The sequence below is a fragment of the Genypterus blacodes genome, unplaced genomic scaffold (assembly GCF_046128005.1).
Source record: "Genypterus blacodes isolate CSIRO-AG114 ecotype Tasmania unplaced genomic scaffold, CSIRO-AGI_Gbla_v1 ptg000093l_1, whole genome shotgun sequence".
NCBI classification, from domain to species: Eukaryota; Metazoa; Chordata; class Actinopteri; order Ophidiiformes; family Ophidiidae; genus Genypterus; species Genypterus blacodes.
In genome coordinates, this window is record NW_027466897.1 from 1,725,661 (window position 1) to 1,741,313 (window position 15,653).

The 15,653-nt window shown below is 45.0% G+C and overlaps 1 protein-coding gene across 2 annotated transcripts; it reads left to right on the top strand.

The window, feature by feature from the left end:
• The first annotated feature begins 518 nt into the window (after nt 1–518).
• Nucleotides 519–13,095, top strand: LOC143007693 (ras-related protein Ral-B). Of its 2 annotated transcripts, XM_076159132.1 has the most exons (5): nt 519–651; nt 9,027–9,233; nt 9,842–10,050; nt 10,273–10,450; nt 11,065–13,095. In XM_076159132.1, exons 2-5 carry the CDS (start codon nt 9,120–9,122, stop codon nt 11,185–11,187), a joined length of 624 nt encoding a protein of 207 aa, XP_076015247.1. In that variant the 5' UTR covers nt 519–651; nt 9,027–9,119; the 3' UTR covers nt 11,188–13,095. The 2 variants fall into 2 exon arrangements, with proteins under 2 accessions (XP_076015247.1, XP_076015246.1); XM_076159131.1 differs by lacking the exons at nt 519–651; nt 9,027–9,233 and adding an exon at nt 9,247–9,535.
• Nucleotides 13,096–15,653: the final 2,558 nt, after the last annotated feature.

Consider the following 15,653-nt stretch of genomic DNA (forward strand, 5'->3'; position numbering starts at 1 on the left):
GGTGGGCTTGGAACAGGAATGGTTGGCAACATTATAATGGTCATTAATACTCTTATACTGCACCGTTTTCTAACCATGTCGGGGTTTTTTTTTTTGATTGTAAAAAATGAAGCCCTAACCCTAACCCAAAGAAAAATAAATAAATAAAAATTAATGACGTTGGTTGGCATTGATTCGTTTTTTATTTTCCCCACCCGAGATTTGACAACAAGGTTGGCAGTTCGGAAGATTGTAGCCAATACCGAAGAAGCAAGAGGAGCCTTCCCGGAAGTGAGCAAAACCTGAGAAAAATGAAAATATAGTTTTAGTTTATGGATTGTGGAAGGGATAGCAGTTCGGCTTTATAGGCAGAACTTTATGGTTGTATTCGTGCAAAATTGGAAAAAATAAAAAATTACGACTTTCCCGTGCCAAGTGATAGCAGTTGACCAATCACATCCTTGTTGTCGAATTTCGGGTACGGAAAAAAAACAACGCAGGGAGGGAAAGACGTGACATCCGGTCATTCGTACTTTTGACATCCGGAAGGTGGGGTTTTTGTTGCTGCTGCCGGAGCGGTTTGTAATTCAGCGAGCCAATGCCTGGATATGCTCCATTAATGCAGTCATCAAGATAGCATCGAGCGGGGGCACGAATACGAATCCTGCTACGGTAAGACTGCATACATTTCTCAAGAGAGGTCGAGTCATTGTTTTTGCTAATATTGTGCTAAAAGCGTAAGAGAAGAAGAACGAACGGACGAGCCAGCGTAGCCGCCAGTCTGACACCGACTATCTTCTGTTTCATACTCTTTGGATTTGATTAACATATGTTCGCGTTTGTGTTGTAGTTTACGTGTCCGTATCAAACATATACGTGTGTAACGTTATGGCTACGCGTCCTGTTGATTACGTCTAGGAGGTGTGTATAAATGTATGCTAGCTACCAATCACGATTACTCGATACTTACGTCGATTTAGTAAGTTTAGTTATAATCGTGTTTTACGATGTTTGGGTGCAACTTATGTCTTTGTAAGCTTTTCCGTTGCTGCCTTGTGACATCAAAGGGAGTGTTGCTGTAACGTTTCAGCGGAGCAAACGGCCACGTTTGTGTTTTTGCAAATGAGGAGGTTTGCATCGCGTTTGTTTGGCGCTTGTAACGTTAGCTGCCGTTGAGAAATAACGCCTTCTCGTTAGTGTGTTTTTTTTTGTGTGTAAATTCCCCCCCCCCCTGAGGAGATGACACACCCAGGCTCAGCCGTGGTGTCCTCAGCTCATCCTGCCTGTCAGCACAACGCCAGCTTTCCACAATAACGCGCGGTTATTTCGCTCACACTGGCTGAGAATGAAGTTGGTGTCAGATTCGATAATCGATTAAATTGTGGAAAATTCCTAAAAGACTTGCGTCGATTATCGAATTATCAATCGATTAAAGTGACTCAAATGAGCTCTTGTGAAGTCAGATTTACTTTCAAATCTAATCTGGGAACAACCCTCATTTCCATTTTTTGATTGATGAGTTATCCAGGTTTCTTATGAATTTTTGCTTGTAAAGGACTTTTTCTTCTTATGGTGTTTCACTGCCCACTTTTCCACTCATCCGTCCAAAAATGCTTAGCTAGTCGATTTCATTATTGAGATGGAGTTGTGTTTCACCTGTGTTTCATCAGTTATTTACTCTCCATTTGTGGTTAATACAAGCTGGCATGTTTGCCAACGCAGCCCAAGCTCTCTGACAAGACGAGGAAAAGCACCTGAAAAACCCCCGAGCATGCAAAGAGAAAGAAACCCAGAGAGCGAGAGCAGATGGGCAGTTCATGGGGAAGGATGCATATTACAAAGATGTAACAATACAGGAGGAAATGGAGTAATTGAGCGGTGATCCAGTAAGAGGATCATAAAGATGTAGCAATTCTAAGTCAGCGAGATGGTTCAGCCAGGAGCGAACCATGATGAAATCCACTAAAGGATTTAAATGAAATGTGCACAAGTGAGTGTAAGTAAGTAAGTGAGTAAGCTCATTACAGCAACGTTTAGTAGAGGCCTGAAAGTTTCTTCTATGAATTTCTTTTCTCCTTAAAAACTTAGACATGCCGCTTCATCTACTATTAGATTCATCAGAGGACCTGTTAGTGCTGGAATTTCCCCCCAAAGTTGTAGCAGAAAAACAGACCAACCAAAGCCGCCAACTAGAACCTTTAAATGTCAGCGATTACCTCTTGAGCTTGTGTGTTTAATTTGCCGTCTGAATAGCTTCAGACATTGTTGGCGGCACACAATCGCACATTGTATCCGTGCGTATGCCTGCAGGTGCTACATAATAGATGTGTTTATGTTGTCTGTGACATGTGCTCCCTGTTGAAAATGGGGTGTAGCTTTTACTCTTATCAGGCCGGTGTTTTGTTTGCAAACAGGTGGAGGATAGTTTGGGCAATGCAACGCACACTCGCTCATGAATGGTAGAGGCTCCTCTATGTTCTCAAGGGAGCATGACAAATATAATTCATCATCCAGATTCATGTGCCTGAGGGAAGAATAAGGCCTAGTTTCAAACAACCTAAAAAATGCATTAACGTCCATTTGTCCCCTTCCTATTTCGTCTCCGTCATGTTGCCTGACTGAGAGCAGAGCTGTGATTAAGTAGTCATTCATTCAATACTCACTCTGATCATTCTTTATGCATTTGCTCTTGCTTTTATGTGAGTGCTATCTTTGTGTTTGTCCCCCATTAGGCAGTATTGCATATAAACACACTCTTTTGTGGTTGTTGTTGTTGTCGTTGTTGACCACATTTTTGTAGCTGATTGTCTCAATGGAACTGTAGTAAGGTGTCTCTCAGACCTGCTGATCTGGGTGTCCTTGTATGGTCCAGGAGTTTGTATCATGAGCTGTGATTCTGATGTAATGAGTTGTTTTAATCTAGACTGAGTTCCTTACTTTGTGCGCTCTAATTAAGGCTCATCACCTGGTGGTAATTCCCAGTTATTACCAGGTTTTAGGGTGAGAGAGTGATGATGAAGTCAAATCATGTCAAAACAAGTTCAGTATTTGTGTATCAAAGTATTGTAGTTTCTATGGGGTGATTATGTTATCAAGACTCAAAGTTAAGAATTTTGCCAAGCACTTTTGCCAAGCACTTCCCACAATGCCAATGGGTGCAGAGGGACATTAATCCTTGAATGTTTGGTTGACAGTGATCAGACCGGGGCCTGTGTGGACACGACCGACTAGATTTCAAACCACACTGTGTAGAGAGCTAAGCCCCGGATGCTCCAGGATGTTTATTTGATTTAAAATGTTCCCTACTGTGGCGTTTGCAGCAATTCACTCATGAATCTTTCAAGAAGAGATCGTGAACAAACAATCGCCCAGAATCAAGGACGGCAAACTGCGATGTTGCTCACTTCCAGTTTGTTTCGCAGCACTGGGCTTCATCAACATCTGTGTTTCTTCCTCTTTTTTTGTTTTTCCTCTGTGCATTCGTGTGTAAACGCAACTTACAGCTGGTCAGAAGTGTTGCAGGATAATGTCATATTGAGGGTGATCTAGATTCACCCAGACACTCATTTGTGTGTGTGTGCGTCTGTATGTGTGGTGTTAGGTGCTTTGTCATACATATTTGTTCTGCAGCTACTTCCAGCTAGAAGTATGTTATAAAATATGGCAACGTACATCTGTCTTTTAATTCATAACCTTATTATAGCTGCAGATTCATTGGAATAGTTCAACCTATGAGACGGCCTGTGTCAATGATTGTGGTAGTAATGTGTCCTCAGCGACTCCCGGCACATTGCTGATCTCGGCACAATCCAAACTTGTTTATGACTCAGAAAACTGTTTAAAGCTGATACAAATATTTGTAGTTAGTTTGTACGCCCGCATGATTTGTCTTAGATTTGCTGCTTCGGTCGTTTGAGAGAAATAATCAGCAGGAATCTGAAACGGCAGGCAAGGCTGAAACTGTGTCGTTATCAGTCCTCCGCTGCCGTTTCAAACCCGAGCAGATGACATCGGATGCGGCTTCATGCTCTGTGAATGAAGCTCGACTGGCCCCGCATTCCTTCGCTCCCCTGTCAAGACCGTCTGCAGGTTTAGCCTCGTAGGTCCGACCACCACATGATCCTGTTGAATGTTTATCTTTATAGTTGGCTCCCTCCCTTCATATTTATTTTCCCCAGGCGTGTTCGGTTGACTTCCTTTTGTATTCTTGTTGTTCTTGCGGTCATTGTTTCACTTTTCAAGCTTCCCTTTTTTGTGTAACGTGGTACCACACGGAACAGGAACTGTATATCTGATAATGATGTTGGCAGTGGGAGTGGAGAGCAGGGGAGCGAAGTTAATCTAAGGGCCTTTTTTTTGTATTGGTGAACACTCGTGGGGGCGTAGGGACGTGCGGGCCGTCTACCTGTCAACTCTTTGCTTTTTTGTCAGCATATTTTGTGCAACTGTCAGCCGCTACATAGGAACCATGCCTGAGAAATAAGATATAAGTCCCTCCCTCCCCATGGCTGTTGGAGTATATGTTGGCACCATCATTAGCCAGGGGGCTGTGAAAGCATCGAGTCCACCAACACCACTCTGTCCTCCCCCTCACCCATTCCTACCTCTGCACATCCAGGATTTCTAGAGTATACACAGCCTGGTATGCTTTTCTGCTGCTGGATAACCAAAGTCTATACATAAATATTCCAATGGTAGAGCTATGCGAGAATACAAATACCTCATACTTGCTTTACCAATCTTGTATTGTAGAATGTTGTTATCTTAGAAGGACAGGCCTCCAGAGGTACGTGGGTAGATGAGTCTAGTTACACATACTTGCAGTTATTAGAATTTCATCCACCATATCCACCTCTGGGCCCTACAGGATGACTGAGGAGGTTTGTAAATGCCTCTTCTTTACACGACTTTAAGTGCTGTAACGGGGAGACTGAAGAATTCCACTAAATTAGCGATGAGGCCTCGGCACTTGGCAGTACGTCAGCATGAAGGAGTAGATGTGTCACTGGGTGCACGTCGAGAGCCGAGCGCCCCCCCCCCTGCTCCGCTCCCTGAATCAGTCCTGTGGAATGTTTGGGTTAGTGACGGCGATATGAGCGATCGGAGCAGATCATCTGGGTCAGCTAAAGGGAGGTTCATCTTGTTCCAGGCTCATAATGGCATCCAGATGGAGTTTACTTTGAGGATATCTGCTCCGTGGGAGAGGCTGTTAAATGAAAAGCTTGATGTCACCGCATTCTAACGTATTCCCATATAGCAGGATGTGGCGCTCCGTCGCCTGTGCTGTAAATGTTCCTGGCGTTTAACCACATCAGTGAAGATTGCACTGCGCTTGCTGTTTTGTGTGAGAGAGTTTAAAATGAGAGATGCGTTCGATAAAGTCATCCCACTTAGCGTTGCTGAAGCAGGCAGAACCGGAGCACAGAGAGGGTTTAGTACCACACCACTCAGTTTTGTCAAAGGCTCCTCTGTGCATTTCCCTGGTCAAGGCTCGTTGGTATGCATTGTGGAAGGCTTGCTCGAAAATACCTCTTCACTCCTCAATACCTCGTTTAAGTTGAACAAACGCTCTCTCCCAACCCCACCATCACGTGAATAAACGCCGTCTTGTATAGTTGCCTGTCGGAGTTTGGTGTTCATTTTTTTCCAGAACGAGTGTTAGAATATCGGGCACATTGAGTATTTTTGACAATCATGCTGTTTCCAGCATGTCAGCTTTAGTTGTCCCGGAGACAGACAGACACGGTGATAAGTGAGTGTGGCTGCCTTGTGAAATAAAAGATCATCTGCAATAGTTCGGGTGAGAGACACACAGAAGTGAGAGATCTAACTAACTGTCTATTAGCTAAGGGCTCAGTCTGCCGCTGACGTTTGCTGGATTACTCATGCATATTTTCAATCTAGGAGTGTTTGAAAAGAGTGGTTGAAAAAAAGGAGCGCAATAGTTTGGCTGTGCAGCTTGTGCATCTGTGGAGGAGTTAACTATTGCTGGCAACAATGCTATAAATAGAGTATTGGTTTAAAAGAACTGAAGGTATTATTGAGAGAGTTTTATGGGGAGATGAACAAAGCAATTTTTGCCAGCAGGAAGAATTCCAGTAGAAGTCTTCTAACTGAAGATGCCACGTCATTTTCCTACCCCAGACAACACCACAACCTGTATCTCCTGACGGACCTGCACATACTGTATCATTTGCCTGATTGCCTGTCAGCTACACCACATGTACAGAAGCCAACCTGACCTGATGTTTAGTTAAGCGGGTGTACAATCAATCAAAGCATCCTTAGATAAGAGCACATACGATGGGATCTTCTTGTTTTCTTTAAAGCCATTTTGTTGTAATTGTGTGAAAATGGCTCGTTTTCAAGACCTGCAAAGAATCCACACTGACACCCCTTCCCCCCGCTCCCTCGGCTCTTTCTAAGCCAGTGTGTTTAGATAAACACTGACCCCAGCCTCCCAAAGAGAATCTTAATGAATTCCTCCAGCCTCCAGAGCTCTGACTTCATTTAAATTTCAACATCTTAAGCCGTGAAGCTACCAGCCCGGGTCTGTTTATAGACGACTCCACCCCGCCCGCTCTGGGCCCCAACACGTGTACGTCACCTATAAAAGACAAGACTTCTTCAGGTCCATATCTGGGTCAGGCCTCACTACTGATTCCTAGTTTGCAGTTGCCCTTCCTTTGAACATTATTATCCTTGCAACTTGTACTGCAGCTGATGAGAATATGTTTGGTCTTCACTCCTGACATCAAGGACTTTTCATGTGTTTGACATTTACTTTTGGTGTCGCTTTCACCGTGTTTACAGAGCATGTTTAATTAATGGTTGTATTGTATCTGCACTAAGTGAAGTGGGTTACATGCAAATTACTGAAGTAGTGACCCTCTGCATAACTGCTGAGCTCGGCTCTTTTCTCTTGGTATGTGTGTGTGCCTGTGTGTGCGTGTGTGTGTGTGTGTGTGTGTGTGTGTGTGTGTGCTCATGTCCTGTAACATTCATTGGCCTGGTTCCTGAAAACAAAGACAGGATGAGCACAGGTCAGACTCTCTCGCCTTCTGGTCGAGGAGAGTGGAATCGGCACGATGCCTCCTCAGCAGTCATATGAGTGTGTGTCAATGTTCTACCCCAGACACTGTTTCAGGACTTGACTTGTATAACTACATGTCAGATATGAGGACTGTAATCTCTTGAGTTATGTCAAAATGTCCAGACTGTGATGGGTTTCCCAGGCTCCAGTGTGATCTCAGCCATTGAATACCTTCATGTAATACTACGGGGAAAGTTTCCAGCATCAGCAGCACCGTGTTTTATATCTGCAGCCTTGTTTGCTTAACACCCGGCACAATCTCTTGTGTACTTTGAGAGGTGAATGTTTACTGTTAAGGAGGAGCAGATTCTGAATAATGCATATGAATCAGCTCTGTTCCTATTAATCTGTTACTCCTTGAGAAATAACCATACGTCTAGAGACGGAAATAGGGAGAGAAAATAAAGAGGATCACGCCGGAGATGTTAGCTTCCATGATATCACAGCAATAGCCGCGAGGTAGCTTACAGACAAGTGTTCAGAAGTGTTTGTTTCAGGTCGTCATGGTGTAGATGACAACGTTTATATTCGGACGTTATTTGTCAAAGGCTGAGCTGTGTGTTAATGGCGTGGTGTGTAAGGTTACCATGTTTGCCAAGACCCCGGATTAAAGGCAACAAGTGCTACCAGCTGAGGTGGGGTGTAGAGACTTTGCAGACATTAAGATTAAAGGCTTGAGAAGGTCAGAAACCAGAAGTGTGTCAGAATGCTGCTGCTAAGGGAGGGATGGACTCTGGCTGAACTCGAAGAAAACAGGATATTGGTGTTTTACTGGTCGTCCACGGTCAGTAATTCTAGTATCCTGGCAGTTCAATGGGCTGAGGTCCACCCCATGTAACTGAAGCCTGAGGTTTAAATCTGGCGGAAGACTTATTTTGCAGTTCATCACTCCGTTATCTTTATTTTCCATCGTTTGCTTACAATTTATTCAAGCCAAAGTGCCACAACCGATAAAAGTGATTCTAGTCCAGTGTTTGTGTCCAACCCTGTGACACCACGGCCATCTGCTACCACCATCACTGCTCATTTTTCCAGTCATACAGAACCAACATCCGACACAAGACCGCCCGCCGGAGAGCCAAAAGGAGGAATGTGAGCAGAGGAGAGAGAGAGAGAGAGAGAGAGAGAGAGTGTGGCTGTAGTTAAGTGCGAGCTGAAGAAAGAGAAAGGCTCTCACATTTTGAACGCTGTGCTCTCGGACTAATCAACCGTGCATTGATGTGCGTGTGGCCTTTTTAAGAACCAGCGAGTGACATTTGAGAACTTTACCAATTGTCTTTCTGAAGGCAAAGGAAAGTTGAGCATTTGCACTCTATCCAAGCGAGAGAACCCTAATTTCCTACGAGAGCTGTGCCGATGACACAAACACGTTTATGAACACGAGCATCAATTACACAACATCTATCTCATGTTTAATGGCGGTGTTCTTGATGGAATTAATGCCGTAATACATATAAACGCTGCTGTTAATCTGTTTCCAGCAGCGTGTTCCCTGATCGTTCCTGTGACTCTCACTTAAATGATACATGACTCGGAGCTCTCGCCCTCTGATGGCTAAGGCCTGTATATTGCAAACCAAAGGTCTAGTGGTGCCTCCCCTTCTTTTGAACACGGTTACCACCTGCTGCCACCGACTTAAAGCCACCTCTCAGCTGTATTATAGCTTAATTACAGCTGATCCTATCCCACCTTTCGATGATGAACTCCATAAAGTTCTGGCATTCCTGAGTAGGCATTGTGGCACTTTAATGGGCAGGGTGGGGATTAGGGTTAGAGATTTGTTGGACCAAAGCCTTGTGACTTGGCACATTGAGAGAAATCTGCTCCCTGTTCCAGCCACGTGAATCAAAAGAGCCTCACATTGTGTCTGGGACCGTTATCTACTTCCATTATTTAAGGTTACTTCCACTGCAACTGATGTGTTTCCCCTTTTTTTGTTTTGTTTCATTCTCAGGTTGTTGAGTGTCTGTGAGTGAGTGAGTGTGTGTGTGTGTCTGTGTGTGCGCATGTGTGACAGTGTGAGAGGGCGACCAAGAAGAACCCAGTGATGGCGACCAGTAAAGGTAAAAACCAGAGCTCCCTGGCCCTGCACAAGGTGATAATGGTGGGCAGTGGAGGCGTGGGCAAGTCAGCCCTCACCCTGCAGTTCATGTACGATGAGGTGAGTCAACACACACACACACACACACACACACACACACACACACACACACACACACACACACACACACACACACACACACACACACACACACACAAGCCAATGGAGCTTTTTGATTCATGCAAATTAAAATTTTGTGAATCTGGATGTGTTTGTTTTGTTGTAATCTTCAGTTAAAACGACTTTATTGTATTTCTTGGGGGAGAGAATGTAACATGGCACATGAACTGCACCATGCGGCACCAGTCTCAGTGAGGCGTTCTCAGTTCAGCTGGTCTACAACTTCCTGCATGCTCTGTAAGGTGTGTCACAGAGGAGCCGTTGTCGTAGTCAAGAGGATCATAAACCAGTAAATACCAGCGTGTGTAATGAAATCGGCTATAAAAGCAGATCCAGATTGAGTTATCACAAGCGGGGAAGAGGAAATTTTGAAGTGCGTGGCAGTCGTGCATTATATTACAACAGTAGCTGTCGTAAAAAAAAAGTGTTTGCTTGCCTCGTGGCTTCTGTCTGGCAGATCATACATGCAGACGGAAGTCACAGCCATTGACTAGGAAGCCCGATGAGAGATTAAGCTTAAAAAGAGAACTTTATCCTTTCACCCGTAGTTTGTGGAGGACTACGAGCCCACCAAGGCCGACAGCTACAGGAAGAAGGTGGTGCTGGACGGGGAGGAGGTTCAGATCGACATCCTGGACACGGCGGGCCAGGAGGACTACGCTGCCATCAGGGATAACTATTTCCGCAGTGGAGAGGGCTTCCTGCTAGTCTTCTCTATCACAGAGCACGAGTCCTTCACTGCCACTGCCGAGTTCAGGTACTACATATTATCCTGTAAGATACGCTCATCCTGCTATAACTGTATTAATACACGTGTAATGTGGGATTCTAATCCTATCAATCCTACCTTCAAATTAGTCTAAGATTTACTACCGGTAGCTTCAATCCAATTAAATGTGCTTTGTACACACCACAAGATTCTCATCTGTCAGGCCAGACTGTGCAGCATATGTGTGTGTGTGTGTGTGTGTCCTGGCAGGGAGCAGATCTTGCGGGTGAAGGCGGAAGAGGACAAAATCCCTCTCCTGCTGGTAGGAAACAAGTCGGACCTGGAGGACCGCCGGCAGGTCTCTGTGGACGAAGCCCGAGGCAAAGCGGAGGAGTGGGGCGTCCAGTATGTAGACACGTCCGCTAAAACCAGAGCCAACGTGGACAAGGTAAATCCACACACACACACACACACACACACTCACTCACTCACTCACTCACTCACTCACTCACTCACTCACTCACTCACTCACTCACTCACTCATACTCTTCATAGTCGTGAAGCCTTAGAAAGTGATCATTGCTGAAACTGGTGGAATTTCTAAATATGCAACTGGAAATGAAAATGCTGTTTTCAGGATAATAATCTTAATCATGGTCTTTATTTGAATAGAAAGAACTCGTATGAAAGGGCCAATCCCTGGTGTGGACTCGTGTCGCCATAGTAACGTAGCCTCAGCTCATCCGCAGGGAAGGCACTGATGCGGACTTGCATGCAGTTTGCAAAACGTGTGAAGGAGACGACGCTCTCTGCACGATAAGGCCGACAGCTCGGAGGGAAAACAGGAGGGCAAATGTGTTTTCGGTCAAACACGACAGCAAACATCCTTATTTCCTAAATAGAATCTAGATTTTAACTGTTACGAATCAAACTATGGTCTTAAATGTATGTTTTATAAGCAATATTTAACCATGGTTTCATTTTTCAACAGTTGGAAACATGATCTATTGGAATTTAAATAGCTTTCTCTCTCTCTCTCTCTCTGTCTCCGTCTCCCTAAAGGTATTTTTTGACCTGATGCGCGAAGTGCGGGGCAAGAAGATCTCAGAAAACAAAGACAAAAACGGAAAAGGAAAGAACAAGAAGAACAAGAAGAGCTTCAAAGAGAGATGCTGTTTACTTTAAACTCCACATGGACATCAGCTCCTCCCCCCCCTTGCCCCCCCACCATAAAACCACTAAACCGGGCGACGCGTTCAAAAGCAGAGAGAGGGGGCGTCGCCCAAATCAAATCCGATCTTTCTTCATCGCCGGCCGTTAGTTAAGTGTCTCTAACAAACCTCCAACCACGTTTGAATCAGTCGAATAGTCCCTAGTTTGGTGTCAACCACTGTTCTGTTTGGACTGCGGGGCTCCATGGCCCACGACGAGCCAGCCACCAAACTGCCACTGACACTAACTAACTGTTTGTTGCTCAAGACTTTCTCTACTTTTATTAACTCGGATCTCACTGCCTTCGACTCTCGTTGAGTATTTTTAATCCACAGCCGTCGAGTCTTTGTCCAGTTTTGTGGTGCTTTTTAATTTCTCGGCCTGTTGTTCTTCTTATCAGAGTTCTTGTCCTTTCTTGGTGTAGACCCCCCCCCCCCCCCAATCCAGCTCCACCCATTTACAAGGAATCCTAATGCTGCTGTTTGTCGTATTTCCGATCATCTGTGACGACAAAGTGTCCGTCGAAGCATCGTGTCGGCGTCGGTCGGTACGTTTCCATGGAGGAATAGAACAGAAATGAATCAGGAATCCAGGTTTGCTTTCCTCAGTCTCTTCATAATGCGCCTTGTGTACTTAGAGAAAGGCGCATTATGACAAATACAGACTGATATTCTACCCAGTGCATGTAAACGTACCGATCGTCTCCTCCATGTGATCTCTCTGTGGGATATGTGCCGGCGTCTGTATGACCCAGGTGTCCGTCTGTCACATGTTTTGCTTTTTGAATCACAGAAAAACTGCACAATTCCGGCTGAGGGCATTCACCACTTTGTTCAAATGAGCTTGTCGGTAGTTATTATGAAGATGAGGAGGAGGAGGAGGAGTGTAGAGGTGAGTCGTAGTACTCGTGTTGTGTTTGAGTAGACCTGGTTCATTTGACAGCATTCTGCCCTCGTCCTTCCCTCTCACGATGCGGACTTACTTCCTGGATTACACGAATGTCGACATCGGGACTGTGGCGGTTTCCGCGCTGCGAGAGCGTCTGTGACAATCGAGGAGGCCGTCACTCATCTGCTCCACCGTGTCCTCATCACAAACCTCGTGCTTTTAATTCTAACCTTTTTTTGGGAGATCATGCACTACATTGCTATTACCTTTTTTTTTGAAAGAATGGGTTTGTGTGAAAGAGTCATGCTGGAGATTCCTGTGAATGAAACGTGCCAACGATCACAAATGCCAACAAAACCACAAACTTTATAGATGAATGTGTGTGTGTTAATTAACCGAGAGAGAAAATCTGTCCTTCTGTTCTGCGTCTGCTTTAATGAACCTTTGGCTGCTTGTTCAATCAAGCGGCGAACAAGATGGTTTCTCCAACTGCCACAAACTGTTTTTCTAACACATCCTCCTCCTTTTTTTTTCTGTTTTCCCCGCTTCCCTTCCCCTAATTTGGAACACCCGATTCCCCCCCACGCCCTGGCAGTCCTCGACAATGCCGGCTTCATTGTTGGCCCAGGGGAGGGGGCAGCACACACACACATCTCGTGCTCCCTCAGTGACGCATGTTGTCACCTGCCCAGAGTCGCAATTTCCCCGGGAGGAGACTACATGCCGGAGGGTTCTGCTACCCCCGCCCCCCTGCGGAGATCCTGCCCCCCTATGACAACCAGTTGGGCGAAACCTCACTGGTTTCCTTCATCCCCCCCCTCCCCAAACACGACCAATTATGTTTGAGGGAACCTACGACCAAGGCGGGGGTACTGCTCTCCATTTTTCTTCTCTTTCTATACTTAGCTACTACTGTGAGTAGGCTTTTTATTGCTCTGCATCGAGAAGAGAAAAATCCAATATGTTGCCAAATAAATGCCTTTTTCTTTGTAAGTGCTGGACTGTTGGAGTCATTTCTTATGTTCTAAACACAACACTCTCTCATGGCTCTCTGCGTTATGTACAACAAAGTAATCCCTGCATGTATTACCTCATTATGTCCATATCTAACACTGATCTCAGGCAGCAAAACCACATTCATACTCTTATCAGTGATCAGAAGCTCACCCACATGCACCAATGAGCCCAAATGGGTCAAATATTGCATCTTCCTCATTTCTCCATACATTATTTTCATCAGTGTCATCTTCATCTGCTGTGAGTGAAGCTTCAGGTATCAGACCGCCTCAATCCAAACCTTCAAAAGGGTTTCACAAAGCTTCACCTGACCATCAATGGTGCAGAGAAAGCAGTTTAAAGAGGTGTTTTAACCCTCTGTTGGCTGCTTCTTCCTATTCCAAGGACTGTTCAGCCTCGGTGGAAGTATTTGTTCTAAAGAGTGCCATTTCAAACGTTTCCAGCCTTGAATCTCATGTTCTTGTGTGTCCTAGTTTGTACGTAACGAGCCGCTGCCACTGCTCTCTGTGTTTGTCTTTCGCTCTCAGCTTTGAAACATTCCATGTCACAATTTCTGCTTATTGATTTCTTTTTAACCTCTCCAGTCTTGAAGCTAAGGCCCTTTCCTCCACATGGACAGTGATCTACTAGCAGCGCTCTCATGATCCTTACAGGCTCATCTTACACAGGAGTAACATCATCCACAACATGAACCTGTTTCTGGCTCAGTCTACTAAACCCCTGGCGGCGGTAGGTCAGTGAAACTCATTTTACAATAATAATTTAAAAAAAGAAAACAGCCTTGAATACATCAAGAGGAAACGGCAGCCGTTTATCACTGAGAATGGGTTTCTTACAAAGGAGAAGGTGTTTGTCTTATGTAATAAGAAAGCAATAGCTCTGGTGTGTGTGTGTGTGTGTGTGTGTGTACGGTGGATCTTGTGCCCTTTTGAAAGTACACATTGGCAACAAAGATTTAACTAACAAACTTTGCTTCCACTTTCCTGTAGTTTTCCTGCAGGGACTGAGTTTGTGGGTTTGTCTCTTTTCCCACTCCTCAAGCTATTTCACAGTGACCCCATTTTGCTTCATATATTCTTAAAATCCCTCGCCGTTCCTGCAGGGATTGAAGATTTACTGTGATATTTGTATTTGGCAGCGTAATCTTCTGGGAAAGGCGGGTTCATCTTTTTTCAGAAACGGATAGAACCCCTTAGGTATAAACACTCAAAGGCCTCTCGCGTCCGCAAATAAATCTCCAGTTTGTTGTCAACGCTCGAGCTCCGGGCTGTTGATTTTGACAGTACAACAGATATAAAAAGTCTTGGCATATCCGAAGAGGAAGTGGTACTGGCAGAGAAATATCTACGAGTCTCTCCTGTGTCGACTCAATTGTTTCATTTAAGAGGAGAGCAGGAATGCGTAGATGAAAGATTAGACGCGATTCAGTCCACATTCCGCGTTACGTCACAGTACAGGATATCCCAGCTTTGGCGGGATTAGTGTCGGCGCTCTGATTAGTACTTTTACCTGCCTGACACTCACCTCTGGATTCCCACGTGCCCCCGCCGTACCTCTAAATAGGCAGATTAGGTGGCCCGTTAAACCCACAGCAAGGCACTTATTTAGAAATATATGAAAGGGCAAAGAGAGCCGAGCTAATGACCGATGCAGTGTCACCGGCACGCTCCGGGGTCCTTTATCATTCTGTAGCGAGGGGCCCCCGTCCTCTGAGTAACCCTCATTATATCTGAGCTAATGTTGGGGATGAGGATATTCAGGTGATAAAGCACCATCACAGTCCTTCATTACACAGAAAGAGAAACCGACTCGGTGGAATTGCGCTCGACCTATAAGATAAATGCAACGGACAGAGAATAAGTCCTATTTTAGCGACTGTGCCACATCCTGCCGTCTCAGAGGAGGAGGAGAGATGTGTTCCCCCTCTCGGCCATGGGAGGGCAGTGTTGTCATTCTGTAGAGCTGCTCCCACTCTTTGGTCTCATCAGTGGAGCTCTGAGCAGATGTTTTGTTCCTCGATTTTAATTCAGTCTTTCATCACCGGCGCAGTCACAGGTGAATGTTTATCAGCTGTTCATAAGATTTCAAGCGACATGTAGATATTCAAAGCAGGGTGACGTGGTTGTGCTTTAACCCGCGATTTTGTTCGTTTACCTCTTTGTGAATAAGACTGCTGATCATAATCGCTGCAACAAAATTCTGAAATTAATTTTTAAGAGAATTCAGTGAACTTGGTGTCCCCATTATTATTCATTTATTGGCAAAATCTGTCAAAAGGAATGTTTTGTTTTGATGGATGTTTGCTCTAATGAGTGAATGTGTGTCGCCCTTCGTCTGGAACGGTTTAGTTTTTAGTTAAGAGTGACAGACGAAAAGAGTCTGGAGGTTATTAACTCTCCGCTTGAACTGTGGATGGTGACACTTAATCACACACATACCGAGTCTGACCATGTTGAAATTTCCCCGGCGCCGTCAGTCACCTTACAATAAAACGCTGCGGCGCCAATTGAAAATAACTGTCAGGAGGTGAAAGT